The sequence below is a fragment of the Cimex lectularius genome, unplaced genomic scaffold (assembly GCF_000648675.2).
Source record: "Cimex lectularius strain Harlan isolate CLEC.00 unplaced genomic scaffold, Clec_2.1 scaffold75, whole genome shotgun sequence".
NCBI lineage: Eukaryota > Metazoa > Arthropoda > Insecta > Hemiptera > Cimicidae > Cimex > Cimex lectularius.
Genome location: NW_019392758.1, coordinates 525462 through 543380, shown reverse-complemented (window position 1 = coordinate 543380; position 17919 = coordinate 525462). Strand labels below are relative to the sequence as shown.

The 17919-nt window shown below is 32.7% G+C and overlaps 1 protein-coding gene across 1 annotated transcript in view; it reads right to left on the bottom strand.

Annotated features, from left to right (window-relative positions):
• The window catches only part of LOC106661005, a 35849-nt gene extending 19172 nt beyond the window's left edge, over window positions 1-16677 (bottom strand). Inside the window, exon 1 of the mRNA XM_024227350.1 lies at window positions 16516-16677. Within this exon, the coding sequence (XP_024083118.1) occupies window positions 16516-16521 (6 nt within the window). The 5' untranslated portion in view covers window positions 16522-16677. The remainder of the gene's footprint in view (window positions 1-16515) is intronic.
• Between the last annotated feature and the right edge of the window lie 1242 nt (window positions 16678-17919).

Genomic DNA, 17919 nt, shown 5'->3' with positions numbered 1-17919 from the left:
AATGGAATATTAAAATAATAATACATTCTTTTGATTAAATGTATTCAAATTTTGCTTAAAATCATATCTCAATGGGTAATAATTTTAAGTAAACCTTGGATCAGTGACTTCTGAAATAAAGGAAGTGCTTCCAACTATGCCACAGGAGGTGAGAAATGAGAAAAATCTCCACATGCACTTACCACCGTATTAACAAGTCACCCCTTCAAAAATAAAATTGAACCCTTCTAAGCCACAACACATCATCTTAACTCCAATGGCAAAGTTACCTACTTAAGACTTATATTTGATAGGAAACTAACTTGGACTTCGCACACACGATTAAAACAACAGACACTTATCAAACGGTTAAAATGTTTTACTACCGACTGAACCGACGATCAAAATTACCATTAAAATCAAAACTTTCGACATATGCACTTATTCACTCAAACCTCTGAATGTACTGTTGCCAAGATTACGGAGTGGCCAAATATTCCAAAGTTTTCACTCATAGAATTAACGACTAATTGTTTCTGCCCTTTCTTATGTAACACTTCACAGAATCTTCACATGTCAACTGTTTTCATCAAATAAAACCTATTACAAATGGTTTCAAAGTACATTACCCTAAGATAAGAGACCTCTTAAATTAGCAATCCGTAGCGCCTTCTGTATAATGCCATTTTTGGTCAAGATTAAATAAAAACTGCTGGTTGTTCATAATACATATGTAGTTGTAAATATAAATACATGAATAAAAAATGTGTGAAGTTTGATCCCTGACCATAATATGTCCTTATCTGGATTAAAGTATAATACTAGAACTGCCAGTAGAACAGATTACAGATAAATCTATAGCTAGTTATGCTTTAGCTTAGTACTTGTTAACTAAATACAAAATATTTGGATAAGAAATGAATAGACGGTTTAAAAATTAATTATTTTTGAATATCAATTATCTAATTATTCCCACTAAACTAATATAAATAATTCAATTTGCAATTTGGTCGTTACCAATCAATTTGGACTGCCTATCCTTGCTAGGTTCTGTCAGACGCGTTTTAATACAGACAAAAAATAAATAAATTTATTACTTCTACTATAATAAAAAATGAATTTTCACAATTAATTGAAATTGAACTCTCTTTCGTTATAAATGAATAATTTCTCTAAGTTTTTCAACTAATTCCCACATAATTAATATATATTCGTGCCGTTTATACAATATACCATAAAAGGCACATTATTAAAATAATTGGTGCGGAATGTTCATATTTTCGTACTCGCTGAACTGAAATTAACCATTTCTCATTATTAATTTTTCTGTAAACACGAGCAGCATAACTAATTTATTAATAGGATTCATTCATACAAGACTATAATAATAAGAAATCTGTAAACATTCCTAGGAAGAAATGATATACCAATTTTTATAAAGTAATTATGCAAATTTTTAATAGTTTGAACATTTGTATACTAAACTAAAAAAAAAGGTTTGAGTTCCTTAGTCAAGCTTTCCAGGAATATATCCACTAGATAAACTTTGGAATAATTTTTTTAATTTATTAAATTTATTAAAAATTAACTTTTTTTAATGATATCTATAATTTTATTTGCAGATTACCAAGTTCATTCTATCGTATGTAAAATGGCAAGAAATCTTTTAAAAAGATTGATTCAGAAAATTAATTGTAATTATAAATAATTATATATGTAAAATAGCGTCAAAATTGTGTTTAAATATTTATGAATATGGAAATGTATGAATATTCGAGTTTAAATATTTATCAATATTAAAATGTATGAATATACATTTTTTAGTAGACTATAAAGTAATAAACTAATTTATTTTTCTTTAATGTACGAAGAGCATAAAAATGTGTACACGAAAAATTGAATGATCTTACACTTTAAAACGCAGCACAGGTTACTATGATGTCTCTGTACAGATATAGTTAATAAAAATATCTACAGATAATAAAAATATCTAAAGATGAGCTGAGTCGTTGATATGCTTAAGCACATCTTCAGGGTGGCAAACAAGCAATTAATTACATGTATAAGGCTGAAAATAAGACACACTAACGTGCCTTGTTGGACTAAGGCAAATTGTGAAATATCGTTAAAAAACAGATTTAGAATGGATAAGAAAACTAAAAATCGTGCCATATTCATGTATGTAAAAGGTGAGTTACTCTACTGAAAAACATGAACACTTTTTCGGGATGGCACACAAAGTATCAATTACACCTTTAATTCTGAAAATAAGACACACTGACATGTTGAGACGAGTATTATGCTAGATTCGTAAAAACATATCTCAGAACGCAAAATTTGAATCGTAACATATTCATGATCTAAAAAGAAGAGCAGGTAAGGTAAGTGCGGAATTGGAACACACTCTATCAGATACATTTCAAAGCAGAAATTAAGACATGAAACATGACCACAGGCAATATAAGAGTTTCCTTTCAGGCTTTGAAAAGAAATATATTTTAAAGTGCAAAAAAAATTCTCATCCAATAACGTTGCTTTACAAGTTGCATGCCCCAATATTGGATGTTTTGAAGAAAAATAGGTACAAGAAATTTTGACAGATTTAGTAACACCCAGCGAGAATTACTCACCAAGTGAAAATGTCTCTTGACCACAGCACGCACGTCGAGAAAATAATACCGTAGCAAACGAGGAAAGTACAATGCTAAAATTCACACATGAACTAGGACAAAGTACGACACGACTTCACGTTTTAATATAATTTTATTTTCTGTTCAAAGTGAATAAAAGCAGATTAAACAGAACTAGCTGGGAAAAGCGCCATTGGTTTTCACTCACTCTCATCACAGCGATGAAAACCGTCTTTGTGTAATAAATAAACAAAATTGATTTCTGACCATCACGTGTAGGTTTTTGAAATATATAAAACCTCTCTAAAGAGGTATAGAATATGTTCTATACTAAATAAACTACGCTTAAAACTTTGTTCCCAAATATGCAAATAATTTTGTTTAAAATTCACAAAAGGATGGTTTTTCGATTATACGCAGGAAATGAACCATAAATAGTGGAAACGCTTCGGCATGAGTAGCACGTCATGGGCAGTTTCGCTTTGTTATTAGGAAAAATGGTGCCGCCGGAGCAGCACGTACATTCCACTATCCCATTTCTGGTTGCGTAACGCTGCATTTACAACAACAAAAGCATCATCCCAATTCAAAAGGCGCGTTCACCTCAGGTAATTGCTTTATAACAGGTTGCTGAATGGCCGAAACGGAAGTGGTGCAAGCTTTTTGATTAATTTTGATTCAGAACAACCTACACCTGAGGAAATTTAATTATGCTTGTGTGAGTTAAAGTTTAAAGGAAACGAAATAGCTATACTTCGATCATTATGTATATCCATTCACTCCTTTTTCCTTCCTGATATAATAATGCAACTCCATTGACCCAATATAAGAGATGTTATCGCCAGCTTCAACGATATGAAACAACGTAACGTATTTACAAAGGATGCATGAAATTCTTAGATTCCATAATACAATTGAATTATTTAAAAAATCTAATGATTTTCTACAGGTGTGAAAAATTATGTAAGCTTACCATGCATAACAAAATCGGTTTCTTATAGTTTTCAATTAAATAGTGCATAAAAGAGAACATATAATCGATATCATGCTTAGCCTCGTGAAAAGGTTAATATTTAAACAATAGTGTAATTTCTTTTTAAGTAAGGTCTTGGTTGAAATGAAAAAGCCAGCGTCACGAGCTTTTTCATTTCATCCTCGACCTTACATAAAAAGAATAATTAATTGAAAGAAGTAATTTGGTCAATCAGACCACTAAACATAATGGATTTTATAGTCTAAATGTTTAGACTTAGGTTAGTAAAATAATATAATAAAACAATTATTTAAAGTAAATGTTAACAATATATAATAACATATTCATAAAATTCTATTAAGGACTAAAGAAAGAGTGTTATTGTAAAATTAAAATATTCTCCATAAATAAGCTATGTACTTGAAAATGGCGCAATAGCCGAAAAATTGTCAATTTTTAACCACCTTTTGAAAAGGCCTACAAATAATATTAAAAATAATAAAAATAAGTAAAACCATGTGTAAGGTTTTCCTTCAAAAACACTAAGTTAGCTGTAAGGTTTAACTTTTTATCAAATCTAAGTTAGAGTAACTTCTTTCATACACGATGGTATAGTCAACCTTTCACTAAAATAATCTAACAATAAGTTTTCGTTCCTTAAAATTGAATTTATTTTGTATTGATTGCCAATTCACTGTTTATTAGCGTTTGATAAAAGTGAATGTAATTTTATAAAATTGTCAAAAATTTGATTTTATACTTTTTCTAAAACTTCTAAATCTCCACATCATTTTTTTAACCTCCATTGTTTGCAACATACAAATATTAAGTAATGAATTCTTTGTACATATTATATAGATATCCTAGGGTCAACCCCCTCAGAACATGCCAGAAAAATTAAACTACTTAACTTCAAACATATTTCAGTGCAATTCAGAAAAACTAATGTACATTTTGACGTTTTGTAACCTTCTTTTTTGAGAAAAACTGTTTGACTTTTTTTTCAGATTCTTCCAAAAACGATTCAAAAGTTTTATCTACAAACAAAAACATCAAAACATGCTTCAAACGTTCCTTTTTACAAATCAACAAGGAAGACCTAAATTAATTGAAAACGTAAAGAAAACAATAAAATAAAAACCTATACCTACAAAAGAACGCTAAGTAGACACAATTTCTTATTTTTATAGTCAGCATTTTTTTTCTCTTTGAAAGAATGAATATTTATAACACCAAACATAATTATAATTGACAAATTCACTTCATTCAATTAATTAAGGTTTTTAGTTGAGATATAAAAGTCAGTGTTACGAGCGGTATTCGAACCCATGATCTTCGGCTTGATACGCCACTATTCTACCACTTGAGCTATCGTGACTTCGATCCACTCGGGCACTAACTTCCCATCTCAACCCCACCTTTTGAATTTTCCATCCTTTTTGCCATTTTTCAAATGGAATCTATAATTGACAAAATTTTACGACAAAAATGGGCACTATAAGATATACCATTCGGTTGCCATGGGGAGTGTCTCTTCTGAACATGTTATGAAAAGTAAGTTTAGTTTGAAAAATTGCTTTGTATTTTCCGTCGAAAATCTTTAAAATAGGGCTTACAACCCACCGTTCTCTCGCCAATTTCATAACGATCAGCTAATGTTCATTACACAAAATCTCGTAGAAATTTAAGCATTAGGCACACGCTGTGTAATTTACTATACAAACACATTGATATTGGGCGCGTTTTTCCATGAACAAACTGTTCTCGCTGACATTGTTTATTCTCTTTTATGATAACGTTGAAGGGTTAGGTTTTACAGGATATTATCGCTTAAATAATACTTAATACACTCAAAAACAAAAAACGGACTCTCATATCCTATTTAATTTTATATAATGATATTTTTATCATTACATTAATTACAGTATACTTGTTTTAATGTAAACTAAAAAGTAGAAATGCACCAAAACACCGGAGAATCATTTAGTAACGATGACTAACCCGTCTCTTTATTATGTCGCATAAGTGTTGTATAGGATTCGTGTCAGGAGAACCTGCTGACCATTTCATTGCTGTATTCCTTACATTCTCCAAGTAACAAGTGACACCTCGAGCGACCAACAATGTGGTCGAGAATTGTCATGCATTACAGAAGTTGTTGAACGAATAGGACTACAGATTCCAGAAGAACTTCCTCAATGTACATTAGTGTAGTCAAAGATCCATTTTGTAAGATAATCAGTGAGTGCATGGACATTAATTCCACCCCTAACTGATGTCATTGAACATTGTAACTCACTCATACCACTAGACCAATGCGTTCTCCACAAATAGTCCCAGTCATCTGATTTCCACAAACAAAACCGGCGCTCGTCTCTGAAGAAAACAGCCCCCCATTGTTCAAGTGAGAATAGTCGCCTTTGTTCTTCATGCCTCTCCAGTAGTCGTGAAACTGATGCGGGACGTTTTGAGATAATGCTATTACAAAGCCTTCTGATGATTGTTTTAGAGCTTACCCTTACATTACTGACTGTTAGGAGTTGACTACCTATCAAGGAAGCCATTGACTCTACCGTGGTGTGTAAGAGCAATAAAATCTAGCCATCGTACATCGCAATCGACCACTAATTTCTCTTCTTCGATTGAGACTTTGGGTGGCCCTAAACCGCTGTAAACCATCGTGGATGGTAGAGCACGGCACACCCAGGAGATGATATGTAACGGACTTTACATGTCGTTGGCCAAAGCATTTAACTGGGCAAGATCTTCCCGACTTAAAACTTTGCTTTTAAGAAAAAAATATTAATATTTTAATCCAATTTATTGTTTCATCAAACAAAACAATTTAAAACATCAATTAACTCACTCGACAAGTTAGCTCTGAAAGGATGAAATTAGAGTGAATTGTTTTAAATTTAAAGAGAGTAAAGTGATTAGTAACACTATAAAGGTACAAATAAGTAATTAATGTTCCGTTTACGTTTTAAGTCAACTGTTAATTATTTTACTCGTGAAAAATAAATAAATACAATTGTCCGGCTTGTTTTCGGAGTATATTATAAAATTGCTGGGACATTACCTTAATTTTACTTTTTGATTAAGTGTGATTGTAATGTTTATGCCATTAATTTGTCCTTATTAAACCGTCTTTAATATTACTTTATATAATTTTTTCATAAAAAAAGACTCATTACTATGATTTCATAAAAAACAATGAGAACTTAATGAAGTTTTGTAAAAAAAAAGCACAAACAAGAAATGAGAGTAAATCTGGACAAAATGTTTAATTTGGAGGTTCCGAAAGTTAGGAGAATCATCATTAAGAATGGGTTTTTCTAATCATATTTAGGTTTCGCTTTCCAGCTCCAGATTTTAATTAGCTAGATCTGTGCTGACACCTAATGGAGGTCGTAGGCCTTGTTTTTCATTGTTTAGGTGAATAAACCGCAAAGTCTAAAGACCTTCAAAGCAGCTTGGAACGTGCGGATTCCTCCTCGTCCTTGCAAATTCTGCACAGGCTACGTGAATGCAATTTCCTCTAAACAGGCCTGCGATATTGTGAAGTTTCTTCTCGAGGTCCCCTCGGTGGTGAACCTGGTTGGTCGACAAAACCCAGCCGATTGTGAAATACCAAAACGCGTTTGACCAACAGGGCGGAGACAGGCAAACCAAAATTATTGGTAACGACCAAATATCAAGTTCATCAACCCGCAGACAACAAGGATAAATCTCATAATTTAAACAATTATAGTTAAAAAATTATGATTATAATATAAATTGTGAATATACATGAATTACCAGATTCAAAATTTTTTGTAGGCAATTTTAAAATTCTTTCTATTCAAAACGTCAACAAAGTTTTGTATTAAAATTGGAAAATTTTTAATGGTTCATATTTGAAACAGCAATACTTCCGTAATTGTCGTCTGTAGGCCCTTTTACCATAGTATATGTTATTTGAGACCACTGCTTTAGGATTTTTATTTATTGAACAGGTTTAGTTAATTGTGCTTAGGAGCTTTGGTGCTTATCTTAGTAGTTTTGAAAAATTCATATGTGAAACCGTCATTGGCTGAATATTTTGACCGTCATTGACAGTTGGGCAAATAGCATTCTAGAACGGGGCAATCTATTGTTATAGAAATTTCGGAGGTAGTTTTATAGTATGATAATTTCTATTGACGTTTTCAGTTCATTTTTCTAGCGAGATATGTTTATTACGTTTTTATGACAATTTATTTACTGTCAAACCTGTTTAGTATTTTTTACCTAGCTAAGTAACTTTTACTTAATTACAGAATTTTTTAAAAATATCAATACGTTTATTTTTAACGCTAGTATATGTTACTACTACTACTACTACTACTTCTATATTACTAATAATCCTTAAAAGAATAGGTCGAGTTTTTAAAATGTTTGTACTATTTATTAAATATTCCCTCGGATTCCATACAGCTTGGGCCAAACCAATTTTAATCAACCTTCATTTAATCACCAGGTAAATTAATTTTCGGATGGGCGGATTTTTATGAAGTTATGATGTCCCAATTTTTCAGCCCCTTCCTCTATAGCAAAAAGGGGAAGCCATCATACATTTTAATTAAGCCAATTAATTATCCCTTTTATCTAAGGTTCTTGGTTGAGATGAAAAATTAGTATCACGAGCGGGATTCGAACACGACGTTTGGCTGAAATACGCCGCTCCTCTAACAGTTGAGCTATCTTGACAATGTGGTTAGAGAAGCGGCGTATTGAGCCGAAGGTCGTGGGTTCGAATCCCGCTCGTGATACTAATTTTTCATCTCAAACAAAAACTTTATATAAAAAGGATAATTAATTGGAATAATTAATATGGTTAATAAGCAAATATGGATTAATTTTATTGAAACTTTTATTGCTGAACTAGGTTGAAAAATATTAGACTCGTGTCCAAACCAATAAACCCTAGGAGCCGAGAAAAATTATTTTAAATGATTTACATAATTTTTTTAAAAATATGGTTTTCTGCCTTTATTGTGTATGTATTTGAAGATTATTATGTACCGGTGGATTTTTTATTTTGTATTGTTACGTAGGCTATGAAGATTATATGCAGGATAGTATGAGGTTATAAACAACAATGTATAAAAACTGAACAACGCTTTAAGTAAAATTAAATTGAAAAGACTTCTTGTATCCAGCAGGTCGATAATCTAGTTCATCGTTAAAATTAAATTCTTTTTAAGCACTTATAGTTTAAAGCACTTGAATGTGAATTTTCATAGAAGGATATGAAAATAATAGGCAGGATCATATTAAATAAAATTAGATATATAAAACGTTACAAAAACCAAAAACGCTTCAAGTAAAGTTGGCCAAAAAATTATTAATGAAAAAATCGGATTCGTTTTAAGTGCAGTTTAAAAGCGTTTAAATATTTTTTTTTCATTCAAGCACAAAATTGAGGCTTTTTGGCTGGATTAAGCCAGGGAGAATTTTTTATCTGATGTCTTGAGTTCCATTTCAAAATGTCTGATTCCTCTAGATTTTATCTAAATTCAACAATGTTACAACAGTGTTGAAATTGACATGTGTAGGACTGCAGTATATTGTAAGTAGTAATGGGCCAAGTATACAACCCTGAGGAACACCTGCCCCAATGAGTACATATAGTGAAAATTCTGTTCCTCGACGGATTCGGCAAAATCGGTCGGAGGGTGTTTTTCAGTTTCCAAAGCAAACAAGATTGCCAGTTGCCAGACAGGCTCGATCGAAGGCCCGTTTTAATTCAAGAAGATGAGGGAAGATGAGTTATTGTTCACAATGCAGCTGTTGAGTACTTGTCGAATGAAATGAGCAGAATCCATACTGTTGATCGGGAATAATACTTTCAAAAAATTTCCTTTTATTTAACCAAACCAATAAAAAAGAATAACGAACCGTGCGAGAAAGTATAATTGATAATAATCAAATAAAGTACCAGTAGCCGTAACGGCACTATTTAAGCAACCATACTGAAGAAAGGTTCTGTTAAAAAATTTTTTGTTGAAAGTAACTAACAAGACGAAGCGAGGCGTTGGACCGGCCCAATAACAGCGAATGAGCGCATCGAACTTTCTTGGCAAAGAGAATACGCAATCTACAGTTTGCATAAAGAAGGTGTTGTAAATTTTTTTTCACCCCTGGTTCACACCTCATTGATTTAGGTCTATATAGTATCAAGGAAAATCATCTCAATTTAAAATTTAATTGTTAAAGGTTCGAACAAATATTTTATACATTATGCAATTTTCCTTTGCGTTTGTTGGACTCTCTTAGTCTTTCATGTTATCATTTTTTAAATGGGACGATAACGATAACATTTAATAAATGATAACATGAAAGTCTGAGAGAGTTCAACAAACGCAAAGAAATAAAATTGCGTAAAAATTGCAATAATATGCAGAAAAAATTAAAAATACAAAATTACTTTAAAAAAAAAGTTTGTTATGGAATTGATTTCAGAAATGGAAATTGTCGAAATTTATATTATAAACAACAAGTAAGGAAAAAATCAGATTATAATAATCCCTTTCCAGTTTTCAAAATGTTATTACCTCAAGCTTTTTGCTTACATAAAAATCGCAAACGTGTCTTTTCAACTAACTTTACATCCTTATTTTACCTGCCTGAAATCGTAATTAATTAGTTACATAAAGCAGTTAAATGCAACACGAAGTTTTATCTGATGAATATTCACTTGTTACAGTCGGATTCGTCCTGGATACACATCCTGGACTACCGTCGCCAAACAAATATAATTTCATTCCTACTTCCTAGCAGCATGCTTATTAATGGTCATTGAACGTTTTGCTTCTTTGAGACATTAATATAAATGTTTTCAATCCAACCACCAAGCTTGACCAAAACAAAACGAAAGTGTAGAGTTTCATCATTCCAATCGCGTGACGACCTTTTTTTTATATCATAAACTCATAGTCATCTGTCATCATCATGATGATTTCAATAAAAACCGCGAGTAACACACAACAAAAACATTCTAGTATAAACATTTCTACTATGACGATAAGAATATTTTTTAAATGTATTCATCTCCTTTTTCCTTTTTGTATTTTCTGGATTTAAGTCATGTACCATTGTACAGCATATTTAAAGAATGTTGACTGATAATTTAACTTCCATTCTTACTCATTTAAATCATTGTGAAATTTCCTGAACTGGTATATGTAAGGAAAATCGGCGTGAAACATTTAACACACAGAATGTTCAACAGTCTGTAAAGGAATCGCAGTGTTTTTGCCGAATTAATCAAACGTTAAATGACCGTGCTAAAAACAATTTTCTCCACTCGGCATTTTCTTGATGTAATTACAACGGGGGGACCGCGGTAGCCGAGTGATTAGCATGAGAGACTCTCACGCCGCGGTCGTGGGTTCGATTCCCACCGTCGCCTCTGGCCCTTTTTTCCCGATAACCCCCAATTTGAACACACAAGAATTCGTACTATGGCTAATATACAAGATCATAAGGCAAAAAAAAAAACTACAACGTCAAACGACTAAACTATCCCCAACTATCATCTTCACTTTTCATAAAATATTTAAGCTGTGAATGATTTATCCCAACATATTTGACATTATTTCCAAAAATACAAAGCGGCAATTCTTTGTGTAATGTATAAAATTCGATGTTTAAATGTAAACACCTTATTTTAATTACATTTATTTACATAATTATTTATTACAAAATTAATTTATATCCTTTTTACTAGAAACATTTGAATATGGTTAAATCTAATCATTGCTGGGATTTGGAAATAATCTTTTTAAAGATAAACGTTTAAAAATAAATATCCTAGATAAAGGAGAAAATAGTGTATCTCTGTTTGTGTGTATGTGTATACTATTCGTTTATTCATATATTGAATATTGTAATTATTGAATATTGTTGAACAATTTTTGAATTGATTGTAGACGTTGATAATTCTAATCCTTAGTTCAGCCAACACTTCACAACAGTAGTCACTGAGAGGTCTTTTTTTATGAGGGTTCGCAATAGTAGAGGTCATATAAACCCTCAGGGTGCCGGCGTTTTTGAAAAAAACATTTGTAAGTATGTCGGGTTCGAATGCAGGGCCGCTGGATTGGAACCTGGGCCCTTCACCTTACAGTGATGAGCGCCGTGTCAACGCCTAAACCGTTGCGGCCACCGACGCCCCTTATTACTGTCTTGTAAATTAAAAGCTGTTTTCAATGGCTAATTTTGATCGTAAGTCAAGCAGTCTTTTTAATAATTTCTAACATAGATTTATTCCTTGTGTTTTCAGCTTGTCTGAGGATTCAGTAGTTAATGTACGAAAAGCCCAAGATCGCACGAGGTCAGTGGTAAGCAATGGAGTTCCATTAAACCTCATTGGGGAACAGATGCTTTTACGCAGGGTATAATTTATCTGTACGCTTTTCGTCAGGTTTATCTTTATTTTTCACTTTGTGAACCATACTGTTAATTCTTGCAGGCACTGTTGTAAGTGTTGAGTGTTTATGAAGGTTTATGGATGGGTTCGAATTACGTGTAAGAATCGCTGTATCACCAGTGAATATATTTGTTGAAGTTGACATATGTAGGACTATCTGCAGTGTATTGTCAATAGAAATGGGCCAAGTATACTTCCGTGAGGAACACCCGCCCTAATGCGTACATACAGCGGAAATTCAGTTCTCCAACGGATTCGGCAAAATCGGTCTGCCGTGTATGAGGGAGGATGTTTTTCAGTTTCCAAAGCAAACTCGATTGTCAGACAGACTCGATCGAATATTTCTATTTTTCCAACTTATTGCAACATGTCTACCTAAATAATGAAGGTGCACTTGATTATTACAAGCAATGCAGGTATAATTATCAATTTGTCGTTTGTCTTCAATATTTTCTAACAATGTAACAATATTGAAATTGTGTGACATCAAAGCAAATTTTTTTAACACTCATAGCCAGTTGTTTGTTTATTTAGTTTGAGTATAAAATACATTTTGCATAAATTTAAAAAAATTAACTTTCTGCAGATCAATCATCAAGTGACCTATCGAACATGAGGTACATTTATATTTTGCACCTGGTGACTATTTTCTTATATCTCGAGTGTCGCCAACACTCTCATTGCCTCTTCACTCTATCTCCCCTCGTCAGACTCAATAGATCCTTCATTGGCCTCAACTGAGCGTTTTCTCCTGTGACCTAGGTCAGTCAGGGTATCAATTCTTGCTGGCTCACCTGACAAACATGACAAGGACTAGGAGTCCTTATCTTTATTTATCTGCCTATATATTTAGAAATTAAAAGTTTACGAGAGGGTAACTAAGATTACGATTAACAGCATTTTAGAAGTAATAATTTCTATTTATTAATAACACCACTAAAAATACTATATTTTTTCTATTGGATCAATTAAATTTAAAACAACAATTTTTTTCAAGGCAAAACTCGTTTGTTCGTGCCCAATTTTTAAGTTGTATTTCCAATTCCGGAAATTTGCCAATAGATCTAATGTCATTTGCTAACTGTTTATGACCAATTAGTATTTAGGAGTGTGTTCTGATATGCGTTCAGGTTAATATAATATTATGTATATAGTTTTATAAAATTGTAAATAAAATAATTTATAAATACCGAAAATGATTACTGTGTTGGTCATGTATCCTTATAATAACAAGGAATTATTTCATTTTTTTAAATTTGAATTTAATGACGAATTTAATTTGAAATGATTGTGAGAATAAATAATAAAAGGCAATGTTGGACACTGTACAGTATCAGAAATACAACTGGATTTCCAATGATATTTGTGTCATGGAAAGTTAACTTTAAAATTTCTATGTATTCCTGAATTATTGTAAGATTAAAAAAATAGATTTTGTTGGCATTTCAATTTTTTCTTTTGCCGAAGAAAGTCCTGTGATCAGGTGGACACCGAATTTATATTTTTTGGCTTGATTGCTTTTTGAATCTTTAGTTTTTCAATATTAATTTTGACAGTCTTCGGTTGGCTTTGCGTTTGGAATAACCATATTCAAAACTTATTGAAGTTATAAATGTAAATAAGAGAAAAGGGATTTTAATTAATAATTTTTGGGTTGAACACTAAAGTTCAAATTCGTGCAATTAATAATTAATATTTTTAATAACTGTGTAAGTAATGAAGTTAATGTCTTATATGTAGATAATACGCTGTATCATCGTATATTAAATAAATGGAAAGCCTTTTATAGTCTATTGCGTGTCGTTACCTCTAGAAAAATTAAATTTCGCATTACAGAGCGAAAAGCCCGCGGTGACTCAACTCTTGCAGCACAATCCTTCCTTTCTTCAAAAAACCGCTTGGCCATCCAGTGGAAAGCGGATTATTTGTTGTGCCGTTGTGCGGTTTTTACCATACAGCATAATAGACGTTTAAGAAATGAGGCGTAATTTGGGAAGGCCAAGCCACGAGGGTTTGGGCACGTCTCTAGGAAGTGAATTTTACTATCGGCCGTTTGTTACGGCTTTATTCACCTAAAAGGACGGGCCTTGTACCTGGAAAGCAGTTCCCAATCTGGGCGTAGACGAGACGATTTCCTAAAGACGAAATTACTGGAGAAGTAGCAATCGTGGTCGGACGTGGGGTGTAGATCACGGATGCAACGTGATAGACTTTTTTCAACTTAACTCCACTTTCATTCCAATCACCGTTGGGCTGCTGAACGAAAAGTGTCCTAATGTAAAACCTAAAGATAGTTTTCCAACCAAAATTTTTCAGGACTGATCGATTTTGAAAAAAATAATTTGCCTTTTGGAAGACGAAGGCCAGGCTCGCCAGGGAAGTTCAACTTAAGCAAAACTACAAGATTCGCTAACTAGAAACCTACAAAATCTTTAAAGTTAATTAAACAATTTGTAAATTTGCCATCAGTTAGATTGACAAAAATGTCTCAAGTCCTTGTGTACTCGCTGTTTTCTCAATAAGAATATTGAATATGCCAGTTTTTAATTTAATCTCAAATTAAGTTTATACTAGTCAATTAAGAGATGATTAATCTAGTTAAAATGTGAAAAACTTTTTTACAAATATATTATTTTTATCTGTGTAGTAGTTATAATAACATTTTAAATATCGTTCCTTCGAAAGAATGCTATTTTCTTCCAAGGAGCAACTAAGAATCAAAACATTCAAAATTATTCAATTAATTAAGGTTTTAAGTTGAGATAAAAAAGTCAGTGTCACGAGCGGGATTCGAACCCAGGATCTTCGGCTTGATACGCCGCTACTCTACCACTTGAGCTATCGTGACTTCGATCCCCTCGGGCACTAACTTCCCATCCCGCTCGTGACACTGACTTTTTTATCTCAACTTAAAACCTTAATTAATTGAATGTTATTAATTGGTCAAGCGGACCACGAAAAATAGTGAATTCAAAATTATGTTCTGTTAATTTGTAAACTTTTGTGTAAAACAACTCTCTACAAATATTTTATTTTAATAGACACCAATGGATTTTTCGGATTTTTAAAATTGGAATTGGAAAGGGTTTGGAAGATGGAAGGGGCATTGCATGACAGGTGATTTTTTTTTAATAGCTATTCATCTTACGAAATCCGCGAATAAATTAAAAAACACGCGATCCATACATGAAATTAATTTGAATGACACGCAACTGGACAATTACTTCATACTTGCAGTGACTACTAAGTACCATGTAACAAAAAAAAAACTATTTATACGTTTTAACACGTAAGTATATATTTTATGTGCGGTGATTAGTGACCGTTAGTCGATAATTATTCAGATATCGTGAGATGCGGTCTGGTGTGATGTAGGTTTAGAAAAACATTTTCTTTATCGTTGAGACAACACGACACGCAAGAATGGCACTATCGCACAGAAGACAAACACTGTGTGAGTAGAAATACTTTAATTGAATATAAAAAATATATTTTGCATTGTATAAATTCACTTTTTTCCACATCCTACATGTATTTGTTAAATTTAAACAATGTTTGTAAATACCAGGCCCTGAAGATGATCTCAATAAAGATCGAAACGTTGGTACGATAAAGAAAATGTTTTTCTGAAACCTACATCACACCAGACCGCATCTCACGATTTCCACATAATTATATATTTTATATATAATAAATAAATAGATTGCTAGTTCTTATTTGGGTTATCGATGTAAACTGGTTCATATAAAACAGTTAGGTTACTCTATGCATAGAAGGTAAAAAATTGAAAAATTGGCATATTTGTGAGTAGTTTGGTATTTTTCGATAATTTTGGTCTACCTATCCAAATTTGATCTGTCAGAAGTGTTTTTCGGCTTTTTCCATTTATAATACTTTCTTACCTAACGCAGGATATCACACAGACCTAACACAGTGAGCAGCTGAAACACTTTTGACAGACCAGTGAAAATAGGCCGTCCAGTATGACCAAAAACGACCAAAGTGGAGGTTGATCACCCCGTAGACCCCCGTGAAGTAGTATCACAAACTTTGTTAGAACTTCGTCACCCAAAATGTGTAGGAGTGTATCTGAGGAGGAACCTCAAAAATCGTTGGAAAATTTACAAAATGTAAAATTTGTATCATGATTTGATATATACGGTAAAAGTCATTGTCAAATATGTACTAGAATGAATGATAAATTTTTGATTCATATTTTCTGAGTTAACAGCCATTAAGTCTAGAAATTATAGTGATTACTGTGGATTAACCGTATAATTATTGCAGAAATTGTAAATTAGTTTAATTGAAGATCAAATTGCAGTCCGTCTAATCACACTTGTCGTTTGAATATTTCTGAATTGGTAAAAAATCTTTAATAGGTCCAAATTATATTTTTTACTTTAGAAATTTATGTAGCTAGTGGTTCAATTAAAATTTTATTGGTGGGTCAAAATAAAGATAATTTTTTTAATACGTACAATCATTGCTTAGCCGTTTTAGAAATGTTTCATCCTAATCCTTGGCGTGAGAGTCGAAGGGATCAACTGGTCTGAGTTTCGGTCGACTCCTTCACTTATACTTTCCTCCTTTCTCCTCCCTACTTGTGGGGCGGAGCTGTGAACTTCCAGTTCGAAAGAAGGAAATACCCTTTCAGGAAGATCGTACATTTCCTCCTGCAAACAGAAATTATTTGTAAAAATTATAAACGCAAGTTGGATGAGGTGAATGCAACTTTTGATTGAATGCTCGCGGTAAAATTTACTCAGGATCAACCTTGCATCAAACTGAGGTTCATAATGAAAAATAAGGGAAAACTAAAAAAAAATCAATAATTATAATAATATTCATATACCCTATTAAAAATAATATTTTTAAATAAAATTTACAATAATTTTTGTACTAAAATTCGAACATGATTAGTTTCAATGGACCTTCTTACAATGAAATAATAGGGTACCTAGTAGTGAACCGTGGGAAACGCTCGTGGACAGCGAGATGGTTCACATTTTGACCGTCCACGTTATGGCACTGTGGGAGTAGCCTGAAGGGGCTCTGGTTGCTCTGGTAACCTTTACCTTTAAAGTGAGGTACTCAAAATCTCTCCATCCATCACTAACAAAACACCTACGAACCACATACCCCGTTAGACTTTTTTTGATGTTTCAAGACCTCATTCGATTGTAGTAGTCTTCCCTAGGACAAAAACAGGAGAAGGAAAGGAGAAGTCAAGGCTGAGGGGCCTGGGATTATAATGGTCCTGACTCCTAGGCATAGGCGAAGTCTGAGCAGTGGTAATAATTCAAAGAGGACCTTCAACTATCGTTTCGTGATGATCCCTGTAAGAGGTTTGAAAAGGTATGGTAGGGAGGAGGATACAAAAAGGGAGAAATCCCACACTTCCATCCCTATCACCTCCCTACAAAAAGCAAGCAAGTCTCTGTAGAGATACCATCACCTATAGACAACTTCCATAGAGAATGCTGGGATTGATATTGACCAGGTCATTGAGATCAGGTTATATGCTGTGAGCATAGAACAGGATATACAACACTTTAAAGGCCACAGTATAACAGACACCCTGACTAATACAACTACAATAAAATGATAATATTGAGAATTGTCCATATGCTTTGCTGAAAGGTAACGACAAAACAAGGATGAGAAATGGATAAAGATGATGATAAATTTTTGATAATCAGTTTTATTTTAAATATTGTAGAATAAATTAAATACCTACTATACAGAGAAGCACTACTTTACTGACATGGCAAATAAATTGAAAATGTGATTGTGAGTCATGAGGGTTGACGTTTCATTAAATGTTGATATCTTGAATAGAAGGCTATAAAGGTTAACAAATGGTAGTTAATTTTTGATGGCCA